At 51.8% G+C, this 13,147-nt stretch overlaps 1 protein-coding gene across 4 annotated transcripts in view; it reads left to right on the forward strand.

Annotated features, from left to right (window-relative positions):
• The first annotated feature begins 8,285 nt into the window (after window positions 1-8,285).
• The window catches only part of LOC142497361 (uncharacterized), a 132,141-nt gene continuing 127,279 nt past the window's right edge, over window positions 8,286-13,147 (forward strand). For all 4 annotated transcript variants that reach the window (XR_012802239.1, XM_075605043.1, XM_075605045.1 and 1 more), the window contains exon 1: window positions 8,286-8,533. Coding sequence is in view for 3 of the 4 variants with exons in the window: in XM_075605043.1 (XP_075461158.1) it covers window positions 8,456-8,533 (78 nt within the window). In the remaining variant the exon portion in view is untranslated. The remainder of the gene's footprint in view (window positions 8,534-13,147) is intronic.

Below are 13,147 nucleotides of genomic sequence, written 5' to 3' on the forward strand. Positions count from 1 at the left end.
AATGTATAGGCCCGGTTTATTTTTTTTTACATGCAGGGTTTGTTCCTTGGTTCTGTGTGAGACCTTTGGAGACCACCTGAGGTATCCTCGGGTATCTCATGGGTACCAGGCTGGTGGGTCCATGGGCGACACCTGCGGGGAAGAACCGGTGGTCCCACATCTGTGGGGGCACCGCGGACCCGTAGTGCCCACCCATGGGTCGCCAGACCTCCGTGGGAACCACCCGAGGCCCCTCAGACACCTGTGGGTCTGACCTGGGGCTCCCAGACATCCGCGGGCCTACTGCGGGGACCCAATTGTGGCCCATGGTGACCACCTGGGTGCCATGGCACCTGGCGGGACCCACCAACAGGCCTCCAGAACCTGTATGAAACAAGTTGCTGGTAACCTGTAGGTCTGTGAGGTGACCCGTCAGGCCCACCGGGGACTCACGTAGGGCTGGGGTATGAACCCTTTATGTAAAATGATAAATCATGTATTTATGGGGGGGCACAGGGGGTGGGTAATGTATTTAATAAATAGAATGATGTTTATTGTGGGGCTGTGTGTTGTTTTTATTGTGGGTACTGGGGGTGGGGGGGAGGGGGTATTGGCCCCAAGGGTATGTGGGTAGGCCTCCCTTGTGGGTAGTGGGTGAGGGTGGTTAGGCCTCAGGTGGTGGGGTCTTAGTGGGGGAGGGTATGTAGGCCTCCCGAGTGGTGGGTGAGGGTGGGTTAACCCCTTAATGACTGTATGGTTAATAACCGCTATGGTGATTAAGGGGTTAGGGGACATTACATTGGCTATTGTGATTGTTGTGCATGTTTTGCAGCACCGGAGGGGCATGGGCAGAATGAAGAGGAGGATAAAGCCGGCCTTCATTGTGGGTGCCTGTAAAAGGTAAGTGTCATATATTGACTGTATGTATTGTAATATATATTTATTTAAAATGGGCAAATGCATTATTATCCATATGTGGATAATAGTAATTTTGCCCATTACAGTACTGTATGTGTTAGGGGGCGGGGGGGATGTGTGTTGTTTATTGGGGGCAATTGTCCCCAATAAACATGCTAATGTGCCTTAACCCCTCATTGCCTTAGCGGCTATCCGCTAAGGTAATGAAGCTGCATTGATGTAAATTTTAATAATAGTCTGCGGGAGCAGGGGGTCCCCTGAGCTGAACCACATTGATTTCTGCCTCAGAGACACCCTGCTTCCCGAGTTACAGGCCCCGGTTTGGGGCATCGGTGCCAGTGCAGACGCCATCTTTATAGAGCCCACGTTGTGTCTTTTTACGCTATAAAGATGGCGGCGACATTGGCCTCCGATGCCCCATACCGGGGCCTGTAACTCGGGAAGCAGGGGGTCTCTGAGGCAGAAATCAATGCGGTTCAGCTCAGGGGACCCCCTGCTCCCGCACACTATTATTAAAAATACATTAAAGCAGCTTCATTACCATAGCGGATAGCCGCTACGGTAATGAATTATTGTTTATTGTTATGTTTTAATACTAGTGTAGATGTGCAGGGGGTCTCCTGAGGTGAACCGCATTGGTTTCAGGTCCGAGGACCCCCTACTTCAGGAGATACAGCCCCCTTTATGGGGTGCCGGTATCCCCTGCAGAATTTAAAGGGGACAGGGGACAGGGGAAGTCAGTCCATCTGATGAAACGCGTAGGGAAGGTGTGCAGTGTATCTTCCTAGACACTTGCTTCAGAACTGCTCAGACATTATACCGATCCGGTATCATCTACCATCTATGTGACGTAATCCGCTGGTGTGCCGCATCTACCATCCCCGGTGGGAACCAAAAGATCATCGTTGGTGTTGTACCCTGGGAGAGATCATTTGCGGAGTGCCTATGACATTAGTTCCTGCAGGCGGTGAGCAGCAAAGGCAGCATTGGATCCAGTGTGTCACGGACTCATCACAGCAGCGAAGCAGTGTTTCCTGGTCCTAGGAGCATGAGTATATCTCATAACATGCTTTTATTTGTTCTATGTTTGTGAGTTCATTTTTATTGAGATTTTTGGGAAAAAATATATCGATTTTGCACAGTAATGCACTAGGATTTGGCGCTTCTTTTTCTTCTATTTTTCTATATAGATATATGTAAGTCCCTGCTCACGCGGTTCGCGTGCTCAGGCACACACGCTCACCCGCGATCGGCGCTTAGGTAAACAAAAAACCTATACTTACCCGCGCGCTCAACTGCCCGCAATGCTCCCTACCCCTCCCCGCACACAAGCAAGACTCCCGGCGCTCATGCTTGGAGCGCTCTCCAAGCATGAGCGCGCTCAGTGCAAGCGGGGACTTAGCCTGGCTGTGCATGCAATGTCTTGTATATAATGTATAATCCTGTTCACTTAATATAACTATGTATTTGTAACCATGTATTTGTCATCATAACTGTCCCCAGGACATACTTGAAAACAAGAAGTAACTCTCAATGTATTACTTCCTGGTAAAACATTTTATAAATCTTATATTATATTAGTGAAAGCACTGTATGCCTGTCTGCATGGCCTGTGTCCCTAGGGGAAATCTCATTGGTCCCTTGGCCCGTCCGCCCCCGCACACCTCTCATTGGCCTGAGGCGGAGTGACGGGCCAAAGGACAAGGACACACACACACACACACACACACACACTCTCTCTCTCTCTCTCTCTCTCTCTTCCCCCTCGGCCACACATACACTCTCTCTGTCCTCTCTGCCCCCCCATCACACTCACCTCCCTCCCCGGAGCTCCACTCACCTCCCTCCCCGGGGCTCCACTTACCTCCCTCCCGCTCCACTCACCTCCCTCCCGCTCCACTCCCTCCCCACTCACCTCCCTCCCGCTCAACTCCCTCCCCACTCACCTCCCTCCCCGGAGCTCCACTCACCTCCCTCCCCGGAGCTCCACTCACCTCCCTCCTGTTCCACTCCCTCCCGCTCCACTCCACTCACCTCCCTCCCGCTCCACTCAGCTCCACTCCCTCCCGCTCCACTCACCTCCCTCCTGCTCCACTCACCTCCCTCCCGCTCCACTCACCTCCCTCCCGCTCCACTCCCTCCCGCTCCACTCACCTCCCTCCCGCTCCACTCACCTCCCTCCTGCTCCACTCACCTCCCTCCCGCTCCACTTCCTCCCGCTCCACTCACCTCCCTCCCGCTCCACTCCCTCCCGCTCGCTCCACTCCCTCCTGCTCCACTCACCTCCCTCCCGCTCCACTCACCTACCCTCCCTCCCGCTCCACTCACCTCCCACTCCACTCACCTCCCGCTCCACTCACCTCCCTCCCCGGCGGGGGGACACGCGGCCACCTAAGATGGCGGCGCCCGGAACGACCCCCTTCCTCCCTCGCGGACTAACTAAGACCGCTCCACTCCCTCCCGCTCCACTCACCTCCCTCCCGCTCCACTCACCTCCCTTCCGCTCCACTCACCTCCCTTCCGCTCCACTCACCTCCCTCCCGCTCCACTCACCTCCCTCCCCGGGGGGACACGCGCCCACCTAAGATGGCGGCGCCCGGAAGGACCCCCTTCCTCCCTCGCGGACTAACTAAGACCGCTCCACTCCCGCCCGCTCACCTCCCTCCCGCTCCACTCACCTCCCTCCCGCTCCACTCACCTCCCTCCCCGGCGGGGGGACACGCGGCCACCTAAGATGGCGGCGCCCGGAAGGACGCCCTTCCTCCCTCGCGGACTAACTAAGATGGCGGCGCCCGGAAGGAGAGGTGACGTGTGTGTGTGTGTGTCACTGTGTGTGTGTGTGTGTCTCATTGTGTGTGTGTCACATGGGGGGGGGCAGGAGCGGAGAGAGAGGGGGGAGCGGTGAAACATACAGGGGGAGTAGAGAGGAGAGACCCGGACATTTTAAGCAACCCACTCCCCTCCTGTCCACTGTCCCCCCTCCTGTCCACTGTCCACCCCCCCTCCTGTCCACTGACCCCCCCCCTCCTGTCCACTGTCCCCCCCCTCTGTCCACTGTCCCCCCCCCTCTGTCCACTGCCCCCCCCCCTCTGTCCACTGCCCCCCCTGTCCACTGCCCCCCCCCCCTGTCCACTGTCCCCCCCCTCTGTCCACTGTCCCCCCCCTCTGTCCACTGCCCCCCCCTGTCCACTAACCCATCCTGTCCACTGTCCCCCCCACTCCCGTCCACTCTCCCCCCCCTCCCGTCCACTCTCCCCCCCCGTCCGCTCTCCCCCCACCCTCCCGTCCGCTCTCCCCCCACCCTCCCATCCGCTCTCCCCCCACCCTCCCGTCCGCTGTCCCCACCCCACCCTCCCGTCCGCTGTCCCCCCTCTCCCCTCCTCCTAGCGGAAAATTTAACTCACGGGCAACGCCGGGTCTCTCAGCTAGTAAATAAATAAAAACACTCTTAACTCCAACTGGCACAGTCTTTGAACTACGTTATACCACTAGTTCAATTTTTTTAAGTGCCTCTTTCTTTCTCTAAGGCCGCGTCCATGTTTAGTGCTTGCGGGCGGAGGCGCGCTTCCGCTCGGCACTGAGCCCCTACTGCCGCAATGAGAGCGGCTTTAGTAGGGGCTCGCCTACGCTTCCGCGCGCTTGCGGAAGCGTAGGTCTTAGGGAAATTTTAAATTTCCCCGCTTGCCGCCGCGCAGGGCCGGTCACGTGAGCGGTTTCGCCCAATGAGGGCGAACCAGCTCTGTGACGTCACTGGCCAGCCCGCCGACACGCCCCCTGACAGCGCGCTGTCTAAGGCCAGGGAAAGCACCCGCTTTCCCTGAGCCTCAGCGCGCCTCCGCACGCCAGCAGGAACCCTGGCCGAGGCCTAATACACAAACACACAGACACATGTAGCCCTTTTTCTGAACCACCTACCTAAGGGACTACTGGTAGCTGTATAACACCTGCGGCTCCAGGAGATCTGAGCCTCCGCTAGCTGGGAGCCTGGGGTAACACTTACATACTTACACAGCGCAGCGCCTCCACCTGCGATGGCTCCCACCGAAGGGGGAGTGGTTCCTCGCAGGACACTTAATAAACACATACACAGTAGGAATAATAACTAACACTTTACTAACACACATATAAAACATAACACAACATTATATCCTGTGTCCCTCGCACGAGGAGACACCAACCGTGACGTCCCGCCGGACGCTTTCCCAACTCCCGGTGAATCCCCACCCAGTGTCCAACGAACCCCTTAGAATGTCCCGTACTCCTACGGAGAATCAATGGTGACTGCGCAGTCACAGTTAAGCTAGGGCCCGGTGGTGCACTTATATATTTGATACCTTCCGAGCACTCCGATGCTCGGGTCAGCAGTCTTCGCAAAGGCTCAGTCGGCGATGACTCTTCCAACCGAACTCCTGCACTTGCGGACCGCTAGGGCGGTCCCGCTCTGGAACACCGTCTCTGTGGACCCCAACGTGGGTCCGAACTCAGTCACGGAACAGCAGCAGCCGCTGATTCCCTAACTATCTAAGTGACGCACTATCGTGACAGGAACCCTAACCTAGGGCCTGTCCCTGTAGTACCGCAACCTGTGGGGCTTGGGGAAACTCCTAGGGCCTGCGGGGTTAATAACCTGCCCCACTCCCCTCGCTCGTCCCAGTCCTAACTCTAGCTACTAACTCGCTAGTACTAACAGTGCCTGCAGCACACACACTGCTCACACAGTCAGCCTGCAGACATCCACACACGCTGCACACACTGCACTCAGTACATGCAGCGACAACACACAACAACAATACACCGCACCTGGAACCCGCAGCAATAACACACTACGTACACTCAGCATCCGCTGCACACCCTGTGCCTATTTGTCAGTGCTCACAGCACTACCCACTGTGGCACTGCCAAACCTGCACCCTCACACACCTAAGGGTGACCTCCCTATCTAGGGCCGTCCCTCTTCAGTTACCCCCTGCCCTAACAGGGATTTGGGGCCTGCCTGGGACTTGGGGAAACCTTACCTGGTGCAGGAGCCACTCGCTCCCTGCACCCTTCCTTCCCCTTCCTCTTCCTCAGCCTGACTGACGTGACACTAAGCCCGCGAAATGTATCCTTTCTCCTGGGTGGGAATCCTCCAGCCCTATTGGCTCTTATCAGGCACCTGGTGCCTGTCTCCCTATGCCTCCTGGGAGTTGTAGTTCCCAGGGGGCTGTCTGTGTATTGGGGCCGCGTGCGCACTTGCCCTGCGCATGCGCAAACTACTAATGGCCGCCGCAATCTCTCTCTCCCCTGTCCTGCCCTCGCGCGACTTCTCCCTAGCCACCGAGTCCCTCCTGCGCATGCGCGACCTCCTAAGGGCTGCCTTCGCTTCCTACCCCTATCCGAGCATGCGCAAGCTCGCGCGATCTGTCATGGCGGCCCCAGCTAGCCGGGTGCGCCGCCGGAGCTCCAGGGACGCCGAGCGCTCCCTGCACTGGCCCCCACCCTCGCGAAGTGCCGGCGGGTCCGTCGCTGCCTCCGGCGGCACCCGCGACCACACGGCACTCGCGGAGGGGGGTCAGTGAGTGACAGATAACCTCGGGGTTACACACATATAGAGGAAAAACAGTAGAAAATAAGCATTAGCGCTGGTCTTGGTGACTATGGTGCAGCCTAAGGCTAAGTTCCCGCTAGCGCTGAGCGGGCTGCGCTTGCGGCAGGCACTCATGCGCAGGCACGTACGCTCTCCCGAGCTTGACGCTTGGGAAGTAAAAAAAAAGTGTTTGTGGAGCGCACTCAATAGGCCCCCCATGCACCTCCCCGCGCGCGCTCGCAAAATTTGCAGGACACCCGCGCTCATTCTTGAAGAGTTGGTCACGTCACCACTCAAGCATGAGCGCGGTCAGCGCCAGAGGGGCCGCAGCCTAACATTGGGTAACATCGGCTAGTGGTTGACTTTAGAATGGCTTGTATAATTTATAACATGTCCAGTATGTTTTGGCTGAGGCTGAATTAAAAAGCCAGAAAATTAAATATCTCTGACAAAAGCTCACATATGAATTACAGCTATTAGCTCTAATTGTTTGTGGTTTGCATGTTGATTTACCTCTTGGTTTGTGTGCTGTTCTACAATGAAAGAATGGTGGTCTTATCAGTCTTCCTTAATGAAAAATATCCAAACGCTACATCATTTAGTTGTTTCAAATAAATAATGTGGAATTCTCCTATGGTTTGTTTTTGCAAATATATATATTCTGTATGATGTTGGGCTTTACTTCTCTTATTAGATTTTTAAAAAAAAATGTCTTTAACACATGCTTTCATAGTTGATTGCAGGAATAACAATAAAAATCCCAATGCACCAGTCTAGCACCTTTCTGACAGAATTACAGAGAATGGCAACATACAGACAAGAATCCAGAGCACAGTACAAGAATCCAGTCTGACAAACAGGATCCCACAGCATGGCACCATGTGACAGGAATCCAGAGCATGGCACCAGTCTGACTGAGAGAAATCCAGGGCATAGCACCAGTCTGACAGGGGTCCAAAGTATGGTACCATCCTGGTAGACAGAAGTCTAGAGCATGGTGCCAACCTGACAGGCAGGAGTCCAGTGCATGACACCATCTGGACAGGTAGGAACCCAGAGCATGGCACTAGCCTGAAAGACAGATGACTAGACTCTAGAGCATGGCACCAGCCTGCCAGGCAGACCCAAGGGGGATTTGCACCAGCCTCACAGTCAGGAGCCTAGGGCATAGCACCATCCTTATAGCACCTCACAACATGGCGCTAACTTGACAGATCGACATGACACCAATATCAACACACAAAAGAAAGAAAATAGTAAGCTGCTCTGATACAAAACCATTTTTCTGAACTTTGAAAAATCCCCCACACTTAATTGAATACCCTAAGTGTGCAAATAAGATGGTGAAGTAAAATACAAGTTACATGATCGCCTTTCTCTTTTATATCGAATAATATTACAATTCTAATGTCTGAATTCATTGAAAACGTACAACGTGCTGAAGCAATAAGTATAATAAGAATGAGCATCTAACTAAATGTGACAGGCTTTCCTGCCTATTATGCACCAAAGATATGTACTTTGCAGACAGGACACACAGTTATTTCATTATTAGAATATGACAGATTGAGATTACTGAAGCATTTTAGGATGAAGTTTGCATTTTTTTAATACTTGCATTTGCTCTTCGTTCTTATCTCAGGATCTTGCACACCTCTAGTTTAAATAGAAATGCAGTAAAATAACTACCTTGTAATAAGAAGGAGCCGATTAGTGACCTCAGTGGGAGTGAATTAGCAGCAGACTTTGTTCCTGTTACAGCTCAAAGTGAACCAGTCAGATTGTGGGGGTGGGACTTGCAGCTGGAGTTAAATGTATCTGCCTTTATGTTTGCAGTCAATGGGAGGGTCATCTAAAAGTGTCTCCTTCTTCCTTCTGTAAATAAATGTAAGCAGCCTGTGCCTGTCTGACCCACCAGTTGCAACTCTCACCTGTGCCCTCAGCGCCTCACTGATCCGTTTCTTGCCCTCACTGCTACTGACAGCTTCAAACATGAGCTTCTTCTCCCGTGCCTTCAGATCCAGTAGTAAACTTGGGAGAAAGCAAGATAAACCTGGCTCATCAGATCAGGTAATGGGGATACGGTTACACTGGATGTGAAGTTTAGCATTGGGAAGTTATTAGTTATGTATGTATGTATGTCTTTATTTATATAGTGCCATTAATGTACATAGCGCTTCACAGTAGTATTACGCGTGCCAATTATATACTAGCTGATATACCTGGCGTTGATATACCTGGGGGGGGCGGGCGTGGGCATGAAAGGGGGGCGTGCGTGGGGCGTGCATGCGTGCGGCCGGGAGAGGCGACATGCGTGCGGCCAGGCGGGCAAGTTGAGCGCGCTTGAAAGACATTTTTTTGTTTACTCAAGCGCCAAGCTTGGGTAAGCGTGCGTGCCTGCACACAAGCACGCTCACGCCGCTTGGCGGTGACGGGACAATTTGAATTGCCGAAACTAAACTCGGCAAGCACTGTACGCTCAGCGCTAGCGTGGCCGCAGCCTTAGGCTAAGTCCCCGCTGGTGCTGAGCGCGCTTATGCTTAGAGGGCGCTCCAAGCATGAGCGCCGGGTTTCCGGCTTGTATGCGTGTGCGGGTGAGAGGGGGGGGCATTGCGGGTAGTTGAGCGCATGGGTAAGTATAGATTTTTTGTTTATGTAAGCGCCAATCGCGGCTGAGCGTGTGCATGCGCACGAGCGCCGCGCGCACCGCGTGAGCGGGGACTTACATATATCTACATATGTAATTCCCCGCCGCAAGCGCCGCCCGTTCAGCCCGATCAGCGCTAGCGGGGACTTAGCCTAAGGAGGGGCAGCAGAGTGTAAAGCTTTAAAAGTGAGGAGGCGAATTGAGTGCGAGATGCGTGATTTGATAGGAAGCCAGGAGAGGGATTTCAGCAGGGAAAACGCTGAGACAGATTTAGGAAATAGAGTGATTCTGACAGCAGTATTTAGGATGAATTGTAGGGGAGACAGGTGAGAGGCAGGAAGGCCGGACAGCAGGAGGTTACAGTAATCGAGACGGGAGAGAATGAGGGCCTGTGTCCGAGTTTTAGCAGTCGAACAACAGAGGAAAGGGCGTATCTTTGTAATATTGCGGATAAAAAAGCGACAGGTTTTAGATACGTTTTGAATGTGAGAGAGGTCGAGTGTGACCCCCGTAGACAGCGTGCTTGGGCTACTGGGTGAATTATAGTACATCCAACAGTAATGTGGAAGGAGGTAGTAGGGCCAGGTTTAGGAGGAAGTATGAGGAGCTCTGTTTTTGCCATGTTAAGTTTAAGTCGGCGGAGGGCCATCCATGATGATATCGCAGAGAGACATTCAGAAACTTTAGTCTGTACAGCAGATGTAAGGTCAGGGGTTGAAAAGTAAATTTGTGTGTCGTCAGCATAGAGGTGATATTTAAACCCAAGAAATGTGATTATGTCCCCTAGAGAAAGTGTGTACAGAGAAAAGAGAAGAGGTCCCAGGATAGAGCCCTGGGGTACCCCAACAGAGGGATCGATAGGGGAGGAGGTGTTAGCAAAAGAGACACTGAAAGTACGATGGGAGTGGTAGGAGGAGATCCAGGATAGAGCTTTGTTCGAATACCAAGAGTATGGAGAATGTGAAGGAGAAGAGGGTGGTCCACGGTGTCAAACGCTGCATAGAGGTCAAGTAATATGAGCAGAGTGTAATGACCTCTGTCTTTGGCAGCATGGAGGTCATTAATTATTTTAGTGAGGGCTGTTTCAGTCGAGTGAGCAGTGCGGAAGCCAGATTGTAGAGGGTTTAGGAGAGAATAGGTGTTGAGAAAGTGGAGCAAGCGAGAGAATACAAGACGCTCAAGGAGTTTGGAGGCAAAAGGCAGTAGGGAGACAGGTTGATAGTTAGAAAGACAGGTAGGGTGAAGCTTGCTGTTTTTCAGTAATGGTATAATTGTTGCATGTTTGAAGGACAGGAAAAGGTTCTAGAGTAGAGGGAGGAGTTAAAAATGTGTGTGAGTGTAGGGATTATAGTAGGAGCAAGAGGTTTTAGGAGATGGGAGGGAATGGGGTCAAGAGGGCAAGTGGTAGAGGCAGAAGAGGAGATCAGCAGTGACACATCCTCCTCTGAGACAGTGGAAAATAAGTCAAGGAAGGCAGGAGGAGAGTTAGGAAGCGGTGTAGGAGGGGAGGAGGAAACAGAGGGGATGTTCTGACGTATGGTTTCCACCTTTTCCTTAAAATATTCAGCAAAGTCCTGAGGTGAGATGGAGCAAGAAGAAGAGGCAGCTGAGGGTGGTTTGAGTAGAGAGTCAAAGACAGAGAAGAGTTGGCGTGGGTTAGACTTGTGCGTTTTGATTAGTGAAAAAAAGTAGGTTTGTTTAGCCTGAGAGAGGGCAGAGTTGAAACAGGATAGCATACATTTGTGGTGAAGGAAATCTGCGATAGTGTGAGATTTCCTCCAGAGGCGTTCAGAGGAACGAGTGGAGGAACTCAGCATGCGCGTGTGGGAATTTAGCCAGGGTCTGGGGTTTGAAGGGTGAGGATGGCAGAGAGAAAGCGGGCATGTAGATCAAGAGAGGAGGATAAGGCAGAGTTGTAGTTCCTGACCAGGTTGTCAGGGTCTGGAGCAGAACTGAGAGAGGAGAGAGAGGTGCGTAAAGTGGAATCAAAGGCTGGTAGGTTAATAGAATGCAGGTTTCTGCAGAAGCGAGGGGTAGATGGAGATGGAGAAGGGGAGAAGCGAGAGAGAGAAAATTAGATGAGGTGATGGTCAGAGAGGAAATGGGGAAATGGAGAAATGAAAGAGAAAAGTTTTTAGTGAAAACCAGGTCTAGGTAGTGGCCATTCTTGTGGGTGCTGGCTGCCGTCCACTGTTGAAAACCAAAAGAAAGGTTAGAGACAGAAAGCGGGAAGCCCAAGGGACAGAGGGGTCAGCGATGTGGCAGTTGAAGTCCCTAAGGAGAAGAACAGGGGAGTCTGAGGAGAGAAAGAAAGAGAGCCAGGAGTCAAAGTGAGAAAGGCAGAAGGTGGATGAGTAGAGGTAGGTGGGCAATAGATGACCGCCACATGGACAGGGAGAGGAGAGAAGATCTGGACAGTGTGAGTCACAAAGAAGGGAAAAGCAAGAGAGGGAGGAATAGGAAGGGTTCAGTAACAGCAGATAGAGGAGAGCAGGAGCACCATGCCTCCACCCCTGCCATCAGGGCATGGAGTGTAAGAGAAAGAAAGGCCACCATAAGAGAGGTTCCAGAGCAGAGTCAGACTGAGTGAGCCAGGCCTCAATTATAGCAAATACGAGCAGAGAGTGAGAGAGAAAGTAGTCATGCACAGAGAGGAACTTGTTAGAGATGGAGCGAGCATTCCAAAGGGCACAGGAGAAAGGGAGAGAGGATGGAGGCTGGCAGGGGATGGGTATGAGGTTGGAGGGGTTGACACCCGAAGGAGTAGAAGTTGCATTTGGCAGGCGATAGAATAAGAGCATGTAGAAATAAGGCAGGGACCAGGATTGGGAGAGATATCCTCAGAAGCAAGGAGGAGAAGCATGGATAGAAAGAGAATGCGTGAGAATGATTTGTAGGGGTGTGCTTTAGTGCAGGAGGTATAGCCGTGTATTGACAGAAAGCGCATGTAAGAAAGTAGTTCATGTGAACTGAGACGTGGTGAAGGAAGTAGAGATGGAGATATTTGAATAGAGTTAGAGACATAATGAGGCTGGTAGAATGAAATGCATAATTTGAAAAGAAGTGAGGCCATAGCAAATATAAATAGTAAAGGCAATAGTAAAGGCAATAGTAAAGTGTTGAGACGTGCAGTCTGGGATAGATAATATCCTCTTTTCCAGCTTAGATCAAATTCAGGAATCAGGGCCAGTAGTTGTCTACTTGTTCACTCCTTTTGATCTCCCTGTGTTGTGAATAGAGACTAAAGGAGTGGCTCAGTGAGTAAAGACACTAACTCTGAAAACAATGACACTGAGTGTCAGCTCCTTGTTACCTTGGGCAAGTCACTTTATCTCCCTGTGCTTCAGTCAAAAGAAAAAAATAGATTGTAAGCTCTATGGGGCAAGGAACCATGCCTGCAGAAATTCTATGTACCGTGCTGTGTATACTGTCAGTGCGATACAACACAAATGTATTATTATTATACGTAGACTATGCAATTATCATCAGCTTAACAAGAGTGGCATTTTACATATTAACATACCTCCTTTACACATGATTGATTTATGTAAGATAAACTCTTATTCGAGTTAGGAAGCGTAGTTCAGAAAATAATTCTGCGTACGATCCTTGTGCGTACACAGAAACATGTGTATCTCTAGAGCAGTGATTCCCAACCTTTTTTGTTTGGAGGAACCCTTTAAGTATTTTGTAAAATTTCGGGGAACCCCTATCTGGATGACACATGTTCGACACGGGTAAATCACAAAATAGACGTGTAAAGCAGTGGGGGTAATAGATAATAATTAACTCATACTTTTGAATAAACAATATGTATATATTTTGTAATGATTTTGTTTTAAACATCACCCCCCCTGCATCTCACATCACCCCCCCTGCATCTCACATCACCCCCCCTGCATCTCACATCACCCCCCTCCTGCATCTCACATCACACCCCCCCCCCCTGCATCTCACATCACCCCCCCCTGCATCTCACATCACCTCCCCTGCATCTCACATCACCCCCCTCCTGCATCTCACATCACCCCCCCTGC

This window comes from Ascaphus truei, chromosome 6, assembly GCF_040206685.1.
Source record: "Ascaphus truei isolate aAscTru1 chromosome 6, aAscTru1.hap1, whole genome shotgun sequence".
Lineage (NCBI taxonomy): Eukaryota > Metazoa > Chordata > Amphibia > Anura > Ascaphidae > Ascaphus > Ascaphus truei.